This window comes from Cnephaeus nilssonii, assembly GCF_951640355.1.
Source record: "Cnephaeus nilssonii genome assembly, chromosome: X".
In the NCBI taxonomy this organism is placed as follows: Eukaryota; Metazoa; Chordata; class Mammalia; order Chiroptera; family Vespertilionidae; genus Cnephaeus; species Cnephaeus nilssonii.
The window spans coordinates 129,058,362-129,075,954 of NC_137071.1; the positions used below are offsets into that span (position 1 = coordinate 129,058,362).

General features: G+C 41.5%; 1 protein-coding gene across 1 annotated transcript in view; it reads left to right on the forward strand.

The window, feature by feature from the left end:
* Positions 1-4,886: 4,886 nt before the first annotated feature.
* Positions 4,887-17,593, forward strand: part of EFHC2 (EF-hand domain containing 2) — a gene marked incomplete at both ends in the record, with an annotated part of 146,991 nt that continues 134,284 nt past the window's right edge. The window contains 2 exons of the mRNA XM_079764649.1: positions 4,887-4,922; positions 11,074-11,229. Coding sequence (XP_079620775.1) covers positions 4,887-4,922; positions 11,074-11,229 — 192 coding nt within the window. The remainder of the gene's footprint in view (positions 4,923-11,073; positions 11,230-17,593) is intronic.

The following is a 17,593-nucleotide window of genomic DNA, read 5'->3' on the forward strand; positions in this document are numbered from 1 at the left end:
TCCCTGCCAGTTTGATTGATGCCTAACTGCTCCCCTGCTGGCCTGATTGCCCCCAACTGCCCTCATCACCCCCAACTGCCCTCCCCTGCAGGCCTGGTTGCCCCAACTGCCCTCCCCTGCAGGCCTGGTCGCCCCAACTGCCCTCTCCTGCTGGCCTGATCACCCCCAACTGCCCTCCCCTGCCAGCCTGATTGCCCCCAACTGCCCTCTCCTGCTGGCCATCTTGTGGTGGCCATCTTGTGGTGGCCATCTTGTGACAACGTGAGGGTGGCCATCTTGTGGTGGCCATTTTGTGATGACATCACACAAGGTTGTGATACCACCTAGGCTTTTATTCTATAGGATAAGTTATACCTCATTAAAACTGTCTATATATGTGTGTGTGTGTGTATATATATATATATATATATATATATATATATATATATCCCTCAGTGACCATTTGCAAGCCAGGCTGAGGGACCCCACCAGTGCATGAATTCGTGCACCAGGCCTCTAGTTAATAAATAGCTAAAGATAGGAGTTGGTAGGGAATTGCTGGGCAGACAAACAATAGGTATTTATGATGTTGGTTCACAAAATGGTATTGATTTAAAGTATTCTATTACTTGTTCCCATTAGTATTGAAATGTCCTTGAAAATCACATTATTTCAGACCTGGCCACTTCTTTTTTTAAAGTATATATATTTTTATTGATTTCAGAAAGGAAGGAAGAGGGAGAGAGAGAGAGAAACATTCATCATGAGAGAGAATCATTGATTGGCTGCCTCCTGCACACCCTCTACTGAGGATAGAGCCCGCAACCCAGGCATGTGCCTTTTACTGGAATTGAACCCAGGGCCCTTCAGTCTGCAGGCCAATGCTCTATCCCCTGAGCCAAAACAGGGCGACTAGGCCACTTCTTGAAGCTGCCATTATAGTTTGGAAACGAGATAATATTCAATGGGTTCAGAAATCAGGGTCACTTTGCCTGTTTAGGGAATCAAACATCTAACTTTGCTCACTTTTGTATTCTGTCCTGAACTTCATAGCTTTGCCACTTAGGATACTTTTGGCTATAAGTAACAGAATACCTGACTAACAGTGGCTTAAGCCAAATTAATGATCTCATATGACAGGAACTCTAGAGCCCTAACTGGTTTGGCTCAGTGGATAGAGCATTGGCCTACGTACTGAAGGGCCCCAGGTTTGATTCTGGTCAAGGGCACATGCTGGGGTTGTGGGCTTGATCCCCAGTGGAGGGGCTTGCAGGAGGCAGCTGATCAATGATTCTCTTTCATCATTGATGTTTCTATCTCTCTCTCCCTTCCTCTCTGAAGTCAATAAAAATATATTTGGAAAAAAAAAAGAACTCTAGAGGGTGGCAGTGTCAGGTTTAAGCAGTGGCTGATGAATGTCATAAAGGATTCAGTCTCTTTTTATCCCTCCATTCTGCCATCTTCAGAACAGGCTTTTTTCTTTGTTAGACTTGTGTCCTCATGGTTGCAAGATGGTTGTCCCAGTTCCACATTTCACAACTTCTCATAACCATGTTCACGATAAGCAGGAAGGAAAGGGAGAGAGAAAGGCTCTCATATCAGAAAACAAAATGTTTCCCAGCACCCCAGTTAGTTTCTGCCTTCCACCTTATTGTCTAAAATTGAGTCACATGGCTATCCTTTGCTATAAGGAGCGTTGGGAACTTGATTTTTCGCTATGTATTTTTGGATCTGGGAAAGAGTAAAGAGAGTAAATAATGGCTGTTGGGAGCCAGCAAACTTTGCCGCACCAGCCACAGACTCAGTATGTGAGTCTAGATGCTCTTTTCAGCCTTAGCATCCCTTTCTTAAAAACTTTTTGTTTGTGTTTTGTAATTATACAAGTGATGCATGAGTACATTATAATGGAAAACAAGTCTAATACCCCATTTAAACCAGTATGCTCACTGTTTGTCCTTTGAATACATTTTGGACTTTTCCACTCAATTATTGGTTTACTTACCCACTTCCCTGACAGTATGCTCTTCCTCTTTCCATACAGATCTTAGCCTTCCCTGGAAACTTTTAAAAAATATATATTTTATTGATTTTTTTTAACAGAGAGGAAGGGAGAGGGATAGAGAGCTAGTTACATCAATGAGAGTGAAACATCGATCAGCTGTCTCCTGCACACACCCTACTGGGATGGTGCCCGCAACCAAGGTACATGCCCTTGACCGGAATCAAACCTGGGACCCTTGAGTCCGCAGGCTGACGCTCTATCCACTGAGCCAAACCGGTTAGGGCCAAAATACATATTTCTTGTTTTAGGAAGAGTGAATATAAAAGAGGAAGAAAGTCATTTGCTTTTGTGGCTTAAATAGGTTATAAGCCTTTCAGGATGCGTGCCTTATATGAAGTGTCCTGGACAGCATGAAGATGTACCATGCACAATGCAACTCAAACTGTCTCTGGGACCTATTGTGCCATGCAGATAGACATTGCTCTTTTCCTTGTTGGTTTACAGTTTGGCTTTTTTCCAGAGGCATCATATTTTTCTCTGAGCTTTCATCAGACAGGACCCCTTAGTAGACCAGTCTCCCAACAACAGGATCACGGATACACACTAGTGCAAATGCAAAGGGATTTCTTGGGTTATTTCCTGAGTTTATCATGTTCCTACAGTTGTAGAAAGGGCAGAACCAGCTCTGTGTGTGTGTGTGTGTGTGTGTGTGTGCGCGTGTGCGTGTGTGTGTGTGTGTGTGTGTGTGTGTGTAACTCTCCAAAGCAAAGGGAAGGGAGAGGTGAGCATTTTTACTTCCTCATTAATCAGGCCTTAGAATACCTGAATTTGACCTGGTAACTCAACTGTGACAAAGTAACCAGCTTGGCCAGTTATGTATTTGGCATCCCAAAGGAGGGAATGGTCGCAATTGCTAGAGTGTGGGGGGTGATAAGGTCAATTCACATGGCTTAATGGTTGATTTAGACTGTGTTTTCTTCTTCACATGAGCTTGGTAATTGAAACGGAGATGTTTGTTTGACAATTTATAGGACTATTTCCATCTCATTTTTGTTGAGACTAGTCATTTATTGCTTATGTGTTCATGTTCATACTTAATACTTTGTGAAAGGCACCTGAGTGGGACCTCTTCCTAGTTATCAAGGAAAGTGGACTCTCTCTTTCCTTTTATTGGTGCTTAAAATTTTTATTGAGATCATTGTAAAGTCACAAGCAGTAAGAGATAATACAGAGAGATCCTGTGTATCCTTTATCCAGTTTTCCATTGGTAACATTTTACAAAACTATAGTATAATAACATAACTATGATATTAACATTAACATAATCCACCAATCTTATTCAGATTTCCCCAGTTTTACTTGTACTAGACTCAATCCCTTAAAAGCAGGACAGATATTAGTACTATAGAATGCCCTTTACAGCCACCAGCAGTGTGTATATACTTAGTCTAATTTGTACATTTCACCACATGTGTAGGTTACTGCAACCATCACAACAGTGAAGATATAGAATGTTTCCATTATCACAAAGATTCTTCCTGCTACCCTTTTATAACCATATCTTCCCATCACCCCTACCCCCATTACCCCACCACAACATCCCTCACTTCTGGCAACCACTAATCTATTTTCCATGTCTAAAATATTATTATTTTGAAATGTTATATAAATAGAAAAGTAGAATCATAAACTATGTACCTCTTGGGATTATTATTTTTTTCATTTGGCATAATTCCCTGGAGATTTATCCAGGTAGCTGTGTGTATCAATTTTTCATTCATTTTTATTGCTGAATAGTATTCTATGTATGTACACAGTTTCTTTACTGCAAGTAATGGCATACCTGACTAATAGAAGTTTAAGCAAGCAAGGATTTATTTTTTTTCTTCCCAAGCAGGAAGTCTGGAGGTGGGTGGTTGCTGGCATACATTTAAAGTCTCATCTTGGTCTGAGCCAGCATCCTGCCCATGATCCCAAGGTAGCTACTGTAGCTCTAGGCATCATGTATGCATCTTAAGGCAAGAAGAGGAGAGCTAGGGGCAGCGTCACCTGCATTTGTCCCTTGGCTTGAGAGGACAAAAGCCTTTTCCAGAACAGACTTCTGAAAAGGAGGTGAGGACACAAGTAGAGTATTTAGCATTTTCTTAGTTATAAATGGTGACTAATCAGCTACAATGAGCCAGTGATTTTAATTGACTCTTAAGGAAGTCTTTAGCATTATTTTTATTGACTGGTGCTTTGAGTTGAATTATTTAGAGAAAAAAATCAGAGTTTTTTGAGGAAGGGGCTACATATCTCTCTGGATCTTGTTGATTTCAATTGTATTTTCCACTCTACTGATTTAAGTACATTATCTATAATAATAAAAGGGTATATGCTAATTAGACCGGATGTCCTTCATGATGAAGCCAGGGCGGAGGGAAGCAGCCTGGGTCCCTGGTGCAGAGGGAAGCCGGTGCTGGCAGCCGGGGGAAGGAAGGCCTACTCTTGCACGAATTTTCATGTACTGGGCTTCTAGTTAAATATATAAAATGAATCTTATTGTTATATTTAGTTGATGGCTAAGCATCGTGAGCACAACACTTTTCCAAGTTAGGTTTGGAAAGAGAAGAAAATTAGCTTAAAAATGTTGGAAGTTTTCTTTGACATGACTTTTTATTTTTACATTTGGGGTTTCTTTTTGAGTGATTTAGCTTTATTAATAAGTAATGATAGCTTTCATGCTCTTATGGTCCTGAGTTCTAAGATTTCACTATACTTGAAGCAATTTTGTTATTATTTTCTCTGGGAGGGTCACAGTATTTGCTGAGTGACTTATTTTTCTCTATAAAAGTACACAAAGGGTAAAAAGAAAAATGAATTTCTAAAATAAGTATGATATAGAAGGAGAAATAATAAACTATTCATGGAACAGAAGCATACTAGTCCCAAACCTGATCAGGTAAGAGTATCTAAGAATGATAGTTTTAGGTAATTCTACATTATATTTTCTATTACCTGCAAAAAGTAGTTAGAAATATATTGTTAACATATATTGAAATATAAATTATTGCTAGCTCTCTTCAGTCCCCAAATTTTCAATAACTGCTAGTGGCTTTCTACAGCACTCTCTAATATCTGTCCTGCTTTTAAGGGATTGAGTCTGGGTATACCAGGTCATGATGGTGGTCATTTTATTATTATATTTGTCAAAAGCAAAAGTATTAATTAAACTCTGATGACTTAAACAAGGGAAGGTCTGTCACCTTTAAGAGGGAATAATGAATGTGAGGCCTAATGCTTAAGGCTCAGGCATTGAGTTTACATCCTGGATTCATCACTTAAACTAGTTGAGTGAACTTGGAAAAATTACTTAAACTCTCTGTGCCTGAGTCTCCCATATATAATATGGGGATAATGATAAAACATACTCAGGTAACTGCTCTGAGAATTAAAATAATTTAATGCCTCTAAAGTGCTTAGAACAGTGCCACACATGTTAGCCTCAGGAATGATATTCATATGTGTAAAGATAGATCTCTAGCTCATGGTGGCTCTAAAGAGCTGTCATGTTCTTAAGAAGCACCTCACTCTTCCTGCTTTTGTCCTTTGGTTGTTAAGCATCTGAGTTTTGGAGTGCAGCCTAGAAAGAAACAAAGAGACTCTGAATGCTGGAGCTCTGAAAGAGAGGTAATAAGTGAATAAACAACTCATGCTGATGACTACAGACTGATTCTCAGTTTGGGTTAGCTTTGTGGTTTTCTATAGTGGCCCTGACAACTTATTGATTACTCATTAATCAATCCAAGCATGTGATAAAACTGCTCTTCCAATCTTCATTTAAAAAAATATTTTTATTGATTTCAGAGAGGAAGGGAGAGCGAGAACGAGAGAGAGAGATAGAAACATCAATGATGAGAGAGAATCATGGATTGGCTGCCTCCTGCATGCCCCACACTGGGGATCAAGCCCACAACCCAGAAATGTGCCCTTGATAGGAATCAAACCTGGGACCCTTCAGTCCGCAGGTTGACGCTCTATCCACTGAGCCAAACCAGCTAGGGCACTCTTCCAGTCTTGAGCAACACAGAAGTGGTGGTTGTATCAGCTACTAATCTGATGCGAAACACCAAGGGGGTCTGGATTTGGCTGCTGTTTTTCCAGGAGCAGTGTCATAATGGGATGAGACCCCAGGGGTTGAGATAACAGGGGGCCCTGGATCTGGGGATGCTATGTTTCTGACATTATCATTTGCCAAGACATTTGCCTATTATCTTTGGAGTGAGAATGACCACCACTTCACAGTCACTAGGGCAAAGGGCAGGTTGACATGTGATCCTAAGAGATTATAATGGCCAGATCTCAAGTTTGTGTGTGTGTCAGGAAGGGAAAACATTTGAAACAGATGCCTTATGGCATTTTACATTATACTAAACAAATCCTCAAGCAATAAGTTTTCAAAGTATAGAATTTTGAATTGAAATTTAGATCAACCAAAGGACTTGTATGCATGCATATCAGCAAAACCAATGCACACAGACAAGGGGGGGGGGGTGAGGGGGAGTGAGGGTATGTGCTGGGGGGTTTGGGAGGCCGGGGAGAGGTCAATTGGGGGAAAAGAAGACTTATGTAAGACTTTAAACAATAAAGGATTTAAATTAAAAAAAGGAAATTTTAAGTTAATATTCTGATAGTGCAGAAATGGAATTTCGGTTCATATGCAGGCTCCACTAGTTACCATGAAATTGTGGATATTCTAGTCTACCTCTCTCTGCCTTGGTTTCCTCATTGGTAACATGTCAGTAATAACACCTATAAACTAGTTTTGTGATGGTGAAGTTAGATAATGTATATAAAGCCCTTAGTGAAGAGTCTAGCTCATGGTAAGTGGTCAGAAATGGTAGTCATACTGGTTTTTTTTTAAGTTTTAAAATTATTTTATATATCTAAATCTTGCCTTATAACTAAGATTGTAGGTTTCTTCTTTAGGGCAAGGGTTGTGAGTCTTATGTTTATTTTAACTAGTATATCTGGAACAAATCTAGGAATATAGTAAATGCTTTAGAAATATTTACTAGTTTGAACTGAGCTGAGTTTGTGATTACTCCCAAAATACTTGCTTTAAAAGAGGGAATAAATATTGCTATAAAATTATGTATTCCAACATTCATTTTAGCCATGCCAACTTTTGCTTTGCTATGGTGATTTGGGACCAACTTGTGGTAACCTGAGTGTGTGTGTGGTTGTGAGTGTGACAGGGGGTGGGGAGACTGGTTGAGGTGGTGTCAATGGATTCTCTAAGGGAAAGAACTAGGCTGCAGCTCATCATCCTAAGCATTGCCTCTAGCTTTCCTCCTGCAGCTTGAGCTGGGCTGTTTATGTGCTCAGAGCAGCTGTTGTGGCTGGACTCCCCCGGGCGGGGCTGCTCAGGCCCCTGCTTGTTCTTCTAGGCTGCCTTCACTACAAGAGGAAATGGATCTTTGCCTTTTAATATTGTTTAGTTTATTTATTATTTTCATTGACGTCTAATTGATATATAACATTATGTTAGTTGCGGATGTATAATGTAATGATTTGATATTTGTATATATTGCAAAATGACCACCACCATGTCTAGTTAACATCTGACATGATACATAGTTACAAAATTCTTTTTCTTGTGATGAGAACTTTTAAGATTTACTCTCTTAGCAAGTGTTTACTTACAATACAGTATTGCTCACTATGGTCACTATGCTGTACATTACATCCTATGACTTATTTATTTTATAATGGGAAGTTTGTACCGTTGAGCCGCCTTTGCTCATTTCACCCACCACCCCAAACCTTTCACCTCTTGTAACCACCAATCTTCTCTGTGTATCTGTGAGCTAATTGTTTTTCAGATTTCAAATATAAGTGAGATCATATGATATTTGTCTTTGTCTGACACATTTCACTTAGCATAATGCCCTCAAATGTCCACTTTTGTTCCATTATATGTACCACAGTTGCTTTATCTATTCACCTATTGGTGGACACTAAGGTTGTTTCCATGTCTTGGCTATTGTAAATAATGCTGCTATTTGAACATGGGGATGTATATATTTTTCAAATTAATGTTTTCATTTTCAGGTAAATAACCAAGAGTGGAATTGCTGGATCACATGGTAGTTCTATTTTTAGTTTTTTTTTAGTTTTTTTTTTAGGAACCTTCATATGGCATGCCATAGTGGCTGCACCAATTTATATTCCTACCAACAGTGCGTGAGGGTTCCCCTTTTTCCATATCCTTGCCAATGCTTGTTATTTTTTGACTAGTGGCCTGGTGCACGAAATTCATGCACATTAAAAGGGGGACCCAGAGTCAAGTCCCCACCCACCCACATGCACCTCAAAATCAGGTGAGACCCAGACCCGACCGCCCCCCCCATTGGGCTAGATCCAGACCTGGCCAGTCCCACCCTTGTCAAGCCCCGCCAGGCAGCGGGCGTAGCCTCAGGTCCCCTGGCCCGGCGCCAGGACGGGGTGTGTGGCCTGAGGTCCCCCAGATGGGGCGGGGGGTGTGCCTTGAGGTCCCCCATCAAGCCCTGCCAGGTGGGGGGACACGACCTGAGATCCCCTGTCAAGCCCTGCTGGGTGGGGGGCATGGCCTGAGGTCCCCCGTCAATCCCCACCAGGCTGGAGGGCGCAGCCTCAGGTCCCCCGGCCTGGCACTGGGAAGGGGGTGCAGCCTCAGGTCCCCGTCAAGCCCCACTGGCAGGGGAGCACAGCCTCAGGTCCCCTGTCAAATCCTGCTGGGCGGGGGGTGCGGCCTGAGTTCCCCCGACCCAGCACTGGGGGTGCACCTTGAGGTCCCCTGTCAAGCCCCGCCAGGCAGGGGGGCACAGTCTCAGGTCCCCTGGCCTGGTGCCAGGGTGGGGGGCGTGGCCTGAAGTCCCCTGTCAAGCCCCACCTGGTGGGGGGCATGGCCTGAGGTTCCCTGCCCTGGTGCTGAGGTGGGGGGAGCAGCCTGAGGTCCCCTAGCTCAGCACCAGGACGGGAAGCGCACCTTGAGGTCCCCCGTCAAGCCCCGCCATGCGGGGGGCATGGCCTCAGGTCCCCTGGCCTGGTGCCGGGGCGGGGGTCGCCGCCTGAGGTCCCCGTCAAGCCCTGCCGGGTTGGGGGTGTGGCCTGAGGTCCCCCGGCCTGGTGCCAAGGCAGGAGGCATGGCCTGAGGTCCCCCAGCCTGACGCCAGGGCAGGGGGCATGGCCTGAGGTCCCCTGTCAAGCCCTGCCAGGTGGGGGGCGTGGCCTGAGGTCCCATGTCAAGCCCTGCCGGGTGGGGGGGGCATGGCCTGAGGTCCCCTGTCAAGTCCCACAGGGGCGGGGGAGGGCATAGCCTCAGGTCCCTGCTGATTGCTCGTTAAGGCTCCTTATGGGAACTTGGCCTCAGCTGTGGGTGCAGCCATCTTTGTGACGGAGTGATGGTCAATTAGCACATTCCCTCTTTGTTAGATAGGATAATAGCCATTCCACTGGTGTGAGGTGATATCTCATTGTGGTTTTAATTTGCATTTCCCTGATAATTAGTGATGTTGAACATCTTTTCATATATTTGTTGGCCATTTGTATGTCTTTTTTGGAAAAATGTCTTCTCAGATCTATTTTTAACTTGGATTTATTTTTGCTGTTAAGTTATATGAGTTCTTTATGTATTTTAGATTAGCCCCTTATCAGATATATGATTTGCAAATATTTTTTCTCATTCAGTAGGCTGCCTTGAAACAAGAAAACACAAACAAAGAGACAAAGTCTTTTTGAATTTCCACTCAGACTTCCCTGCCAGTGCATCATGCTTTGCAAGAGGCAATTGCCCTGGCTGTATACAGTCCTGGCAAAGTGTTCAAGTTCAAGCAGCAAATTCAGGATAATGATTACCTCTGAAGATGGAGGCAAGGGCATGAGCTCTGATAGAGGGCTTCAGTTGTATCTAAAATGTTATATTTTTATGCAGGGCTATGGAGTATGTCAGTGTTCACTTTGATATGACATATGCTATTTATTGTATCAGATATTGTATTGTCATAGATATTATATTATTTTGAATTTTCTATTTATCATTTTTATGTCTATATTATCGATAATAATACTGTATTTTTTGAATATTTTCAGGCTTTATATATGAGGAATTATCAGGTTTTATGTTCCCCTTTACTACCTATTTTTTGCTTGAAATTTTTTGAGATTTGTTCATATTGATATATGTAATTTACACCTCTATTAATATTCCATTTTATAAAGAGAACACCATTGAGGTATCTTTTATGCTACTGATGGACATTTAGATTGTTTCCTATTTTTCACTCGTAAAACACTGCTATAACAAATCCAATATATAGCTCCTTGTGCACAATGCAAAAAATATTTAGAGGTGGACTTGGTAGCCTATAAGGCTTATACACCTTTCAGTTTGCTAGGTATTGTCATAACTCAGAGGGATTCTTCTGCTTCACTTTCCTACTAGCAGCGTATGTGAGCTGATGTTGGTCCACATCTTTGTTAGTCCTTGTAGCATACTCCGGGCTTTTACTTCTCTGCCCAGATCCCCAGAAAAGATGGGAGAGGAATGAGGAAGAGGGAGGGCAAGGCTCTACAATTAGGTGGAGAACGTCAGCTCTGAGGAATATCCTGTTATATTTATTTTAATGAGCAAAAGTCTTTATTCTCTGTTTTGGTGAAAATAATGTTAGACTTCTATGAGCTAACTTACATTTTTACTCTGAAGTAAAATGTGTAAGTTATCCCTTCCACCCCGCCCCGTTTTCACTCTGCAAATAAGTAGAATATGCCAATTAGCAGACTAATGTTCTAAATGTTCACTTGTGGTAATAGCTATTTCTAAGTGTTTTAAATAGCATGGAGCATTGGGTTTATTCTTATTGCTTTTCTAAGTTTTGAATTGGTAAAAATGAATTGAATTTAAAATGTGACACAACTTTATGGAGAAAGATTGATCATAATTATTTGGCACTCTAATATGCATTTTGTAATGGGAAAAAGAAATGACAGAAAATGTGTTTACCTTTTAAAACAAATAAGACAAATCTTAAAGAATAAGCTTGGTCATTTTATGCTGTCTCTTGTGTTCACAGGTGGGAGAGGATAAGTACCAAAGAATTTTGGTGTCTGAAGCTAAACATGGAAGGCGTGAAATGTTGCCTCATGGGCCAAAGAAGAAGCCTAATTACAGTTCATATCCTTCAGGGTTGGGAAGTGCAGTACCATCCTGGGTTGCTTTTGACAAACACGTAAGTCACATAACATTGGGAGAAATGCAGTCTTAAAATGTTATATGTACTAAATATTAAGTAGATTTGAGAAAATAAGAGTCCTCAATGTAAATGTTAAGGCTAGTTTTTCTCAAAAGCCACTTTTTCTCAAGAACAAAGTACCCTAAACAAAGAAACAAACCAATGATGCAGGACACCAAATGTTCACCTTTCTTGGCTAATTCTTATCAATCTTTATTTTTTTAAATTAATTTATTGTTTTCAATTACAGTTTACATCCAATATTATTTATATTATTTGGTATTGGTTTCAGGTGTACACATAGTGGTTATATATAATTTACAAAGTGTTCCCCCTGATATTTCCAGTACCCACTTGGCACCATACAGTTATTACAATATCATTGTCTGTACTTTATATCCCCATGACTGTTTTGTAACTACCAATCTGTACTTCTCAATCCCTCTACTTTTTTTTTTCACCTAGTCCTTCAACCACCCCCCACCCCCGCCCCGGCAACCATCAGTCTGTTCTCTATGTCTATGAGTCTGTTTATGTTTTATTTGTTCACTTATATTGTTTTTTAGACTCCACAAATAAGTGAAATCATATGGTATTTTACCAACCTTCCTCTCATCTCCTCTCTAAGCTTTTCTTCTATGATACTAAGAGTCTGGTCAGGCTGTCACTTTTGCTTAGTGAGTTGCCATTAACTAAATAATTTTGTTTGATTTTGAATGTCCCTTTAGATAGCAACAGAAAGATGCCTTCTTTTCTTTTCTCCATACTAATTATGATCCCCCACCCCTGAGAACCAAAGGGTGCCATGGCAAGAGTTGTAGATGTGAAAGAAAGAGGTACTGTTATTAGAGAAGAGTCTGAACTTCTTAATGTGTATATTTATATACATATCACACATATATACTTGCATATTGACAGTTGACAAATATCCATTTGAATATCTGAAAAAGGGACTAAGATCGAAAGGAAAAGACCCCAAGGTGACCAGTCATTTCTCATTGCTTTATTTATTGACAACCCTGTTCACTGCCCCATGTTCTGTTTTCCAAAACAGAGCCTGTTTAGATTATTTAGGTCCTGTAATTAAAACATAATTCAGGACTAGATAAAGAATTCAGACTTTAGTATGCTGTTTACCAGGTGGTTTTTAACATGGGTTGGTTGGCAATACTTTGATTCCATTGAAAATGTTGTCAAACTTGGTAGAAGTGACGTATCCTGTCTTCAGCATTAGGGTCCATCACTTAGAGAGCACATTATCTTTTGAAGGCCAGTTCTGACACTTACGGAGATCTAACAGACTGCATGGAAGCTTCTTTCTTGGGAAACCATCCCTACTTTGAACATGGACCAATCCTTCTCTCTCTTAAAAAATTATTTTCAGTACCTGGCTCAGTGCTGGACCCAGAGTTCAGAAACAATTTCTGGGCTAATGTACTTGGGTGGATTATTTATGATTTTCTGTTAATATCAACCTTATAGGTGTTTGCACATCATCATTCTAGAATATTTAATTTGCAAGGGCCAAAGATTCTACTTTTACTTCTTGTGTCAAAAAGAGGATTATTTACAATAATTGAAACTAATTCACTGCTGATTAAGTACTGTTGTAGGTCACAAAATATTTAACTATTCTCTTGAATTTGAAGCTGAAAATTCCTTTTATTTTATGTTTTTTTTCAATATGTAATATGTACCCTTTCAAGCTTATTTTGCAGACCTTTAGTTACTTATAAAATTATGTAGAATATTTCATGAAGTTGGAATAATTTTAGCTTCCAAGTACTTGAGAAAATGAAGAGCTTGCTCATTTCAAGCCTAACTAAATGCAACATAATTCTTTCAGTTATTTTATTGGTCAACTTCAATGAAATATTCATTGAGTTTTAAATGAGACACTAAGACTATGAAATATTTACATGCTATGATGAGATTGTGAACTACAGACTGGATCCTGGTTAATACCCTTAGCAAATTAAAAAGCACTTTCTAGACTCGTGGTTCAACAAAACAAGTCAACACCTGTTAATCATTTTTCTTAAAAAATGAGACATTTTCAACTTGCTGCCAGTTTTTCCAATAGTTTTTAACCATAGCAATATATCCAGGGTTACATTCGCAAACAGTACAAAGTGGAAATAAAGGCAGTTCCTTGGAAAGTGTATCAAAATTAATATTTGTAGTAGATGCTCTTGGCACCCATCCAGATCCACATTAATGGTAGGGCATCTGCCTGCCCTAACTGAAGCAAGTGCTTTGGCAAACAGTTTACATTTTTAACTCCCTTATGGAGTGTTGCTCTTGGCCAATGGTCATTGCATCACCCAGAGAAGCCTGGGAGGTTACACTGGCCCCTTTACCACAAGAGCGGGTAGAAAATGGTTGACTGATTTGTCAAGGGTAAAGAGTTTGCTTCTTCAAGGTGGCAACTCTTTATTCTGATACTAGAGGCCCGGTGCACAAAATTTGTGCACTTGGGGGGAGGGTCCCTCAGCCCAGCCTGCACCCTCTCACAGTCTGGGAGCCCTCAGGGGTTGTCCGACTGACTGCTCAGGCCCACTCCCCACCTAAGCCGACAGTCGGACATCCTTAGCACTGCTGCAGAAGCAGGAGGGGCTCCTGCTACCACCGCTGTGCTTGCCAGCCGTGAGCCCAGCTTCTGGCTGAGTAGTGCTCCCCCTGTGGGAGCACACTGGCCACCAGAGGGCAGCTCCTGAGTTGAGCATCTGCCCCCTGTTAGTCAGTGTGCATCATAGTGACTGGTCGCTCCACTGTTTGGTTGATTTGCATATTAGCCTTTTATTATATAGGATAGGCTCATAGTCCCTGTGCATCCAGCCAAAGCCAAACTTCACATGAGAATGCATCCTTGCTTGGCTGCCCCGCCTCACTCCCTTCCAGGTTTCTCCTATGAGTATGTCCATAACAAATCACATGCACCTAAATCCATTTCAGGCTCTGCTTCTGTGGAGCCTAGCCTCAGACAACATCCCAGTTTTTATCCATAATTCTAAAAGTGACCACCAAAATACTCTGTTCAGGCTGACCATGAAATTACAAGCAGAGAAGATACTATTTGCAGTCACCAAAAAGAGCCAGTGTTTATTATCCTACTAGTAGCCCTGTGCATGAATCTGTGCACCAGTAGCTCTCCAGTAGCTCTCTGTTGCCCTCCAGTAGCTCTCCGCCTGCTGCCCCGCCCTCCCCCTCCCCCAACCCCTCATATCTTGCTGTCCTGCCCCCTCCTGCAGCTCTCTGCTGCCCGCTTGTGGCCAGTAGCTCACTACCACCCTCCTGTAGCTTTCCGCCGGCTGCCCTGTCCTCCTGTAGTTCCATCCGCCCTCCCAAACCCCCATAGCTTGCTGCCTTGCCCCCTCCTGTAGCTCTCCACTGCCCGCTTGTAGCTTGCTGCCCCACCCTCCTGCTGATCCGTGATCTGGTTGTTACGCGGTCGGTTGTTGCGCTTCACGGTGTAATGACCATTTGCATATTACATCTTTATTATATAGGATATGGCCCCTATGGCAGACATTTCTAGCTGTTTATCTTTTATTCTCTGAGCCCCCTTCATCTCAAGGAGAGAACACCAGTTTTATTCATGCCAGAGATGTGACCACTTGCAAGTGTTCACTGCCCCAGGCTACTTGCAGCTAGGGCCCACCACGTGACTCACTTCTGGCCAGTGATATATGAGTTAAGATTTATTAGGTGTGGCTCCTGGGAAAGTTTTTTTTTTAATTAAAAGAGTCAGGCTCAGCTGATAATTTTTCCTGCCCTTTGCCCTACCTTTGTTTTTCTGTCTGGAACTAGGACATAATTCCTCAGGGCACAGCAGCCACCTTGTGAGTGCTGCCAATATAAAGGAGATCTAGGGCTCTGCTGCCATCATGGAGCCACTATTTCCAGGCCCAGGCTGTCTTTCCCTGGACTTCTTGTTATATGAGAAAAAATCAATCCCTATTTCAGAGATTCTCAGCCCAAGGAGGCCTTTAGAAGTGTGGGAAGGTGTTTGGGGTTGTTACAATGACTAGGAGCAGCACTGGACTAGGTGAGGTGAATGAGGCACTTGCCTTGGGTGTAAAATTTAAGGGGCACCCCCAAACTCAGTAATCAAGCCAGATAATATTTTAATGAAATGTAAAAATCAAAATAATGCAAAAAATTCATGATGAACAAAATGCCAACTTAAATATGGTTTTATTGATTTCAGAGAGGAAGGGAGAGGGAGAGGGAGCTAGAAACATCAATGAAGAGAGAGAATCATGGATAAGCTGCCTCCTGCACGCCCCACACTGGGGATCAAGTTTGCAACCCAGGCATGTGCCCTGACCGGGAATCAAACTGTGGTTCATTTGTTGATTGCTCAACCATTGAGCCATGCCGCCAGGAAAAATGCCAACATTTTAAATAAAGACAAGATCAGTAACTGCTATGCTTAGCTATATTAGAGCCAGAGGCAAAAGGGAAAATTAAGTAATACTGATTCCATCTTTATTTAACATTTGGCATCATGGATATATATATATTTTAAATATATTTTATTGATTTTTTACAGAGAGGAAGGGAGAGGGACAGAGAGTTAGAAACATCGATTGGCTGCCTCCTACACACCCCCTACTGGGGATGTGCCCGCAACCAAGGTACATGCCCTTGACCGGAATTGAACCTGGGACCTTTCAGTCCGCAGGCCGATGCTCTATGCACTGAGCCAAACCGGTTTTGGCGGCATCATGGATATTTTTGCATTAATTTTGATGTTTTAAATCACCTTGCTCTAGGGCCAGCCCTAAGTGGGAGGTGCTGCTGCTATTGGGTAGCTGGGGGCCAACTAGGATTTTACATCCTGCAATGTGGGAAGGGCAACTGCACACTGGAAAGAATGTTCTACCTAAAATGCCAATTGAGAAACACAGTTCTACTTGATTAAAACTCCTGGCATTGGCAGGATTATGCAAACACCCAAACATAATTTTGCCTGATAACACACCCACCTTCCAAAGACTATTTTATTGGATTCATTTAAATATAAACAAGCACCTGTTCACTCACACCAATTAGTTGCAGTCATCATCCCAGCACCTCCACAAGGAAGAAGCAAATCTGGATTTGTTCTTATTCTATAAATGAGGAATTGTTTACAAGAAGTGGGCCAGGTGCCAGGGTTCTGAGGTTGTGTGCTGAAGGCCCTGGAACTGTCATGTAATGTTAAACTTAAAAATACAATAGCCAGTTCTTTTACCAGTAAAAATGAGTTTATCAGAAATGGCAGAGCAATTTCAATTTTGGACCTGCAAGCTACAGGAAACCATAAGCAAGTGCAGAGAACAAAGGAGGAGAGTGTTGCTTTATAGAGACAGAGAAGGAAGTAGGGAGGGGAGGTAATAAGCAAAAGTGCACTGGAGGAGAGTGAGACTTCAGGGTGGAGATGGCTTCTTCTTGGCGGAATTGTGGCATTTCTCATTGGCTGGGTTGTTGCTGGGCAAGGAGAAAAATCTTCCTTTTTCCTGCAGGAGTAATAAAGTAAGCCTCTTCCTGTTGGGGAGTACAAAGTATGCTTCTTCAGGCTGGAGTCTGCAGAAGGCAGTGGGTGACTGTGTGTGAGAGCTCTCCCTTTAGGGCTTCCCAACTCTGGTGATTTTAAAGGAGGTTTTTATTTTTATTTTCACATAGCTAACTAACTGTGATTGTGGCTTAGTCTCTTTCTCTCTCTCAGCCTCATTTGTCTTGACTGTAATGTGAAGTTTGGCTAGCTGATTACGAATGACATTTTACCACTAGCAGCCTATGCCTATGACTAAAAGCAAATTAATTTCATCCTAGATCTGAGCCCAGGCCCTGGATCTCCTGGCCTGGGGCTCTTTCTAATTACACCAGGCACCTATTGCTTCATTATTAATTTAAATTTGGCATTTCATAGTTTATATGCTGTTGTTGCTATTGTATATGATCTATCATTAGATGCTGTTGTAAAAAGTCAGACTAGTTAGAAATTTTCAAATGACAATGTTTTTATGTGACTTTTATCTAGATGTTAAGTAGCATTTACATCGACTCTACAATTATGCTCTCATTTCTTTTCATTTTTCAATGGCTCCTATTTAGCCTAATTTGTTTGCTATTTTGCAAATGACTCTATTATAGTAAGTGGCAGGATAAAGGTTGATCCTATGGGATATGAATGCATTTAAGAATGTTATTTTATTTTTTCCATCTATTATGAATATAATTATATAATCAAACCTACTGACCACAGAAATATAATTTTAATAACTTTGTATTCATTGGCATTGAGCTTATGGTGAGCTGATTATTTATGTAGTACTGTGTGAATCTCTATGCTTTGAACAATATAAAGATAAAA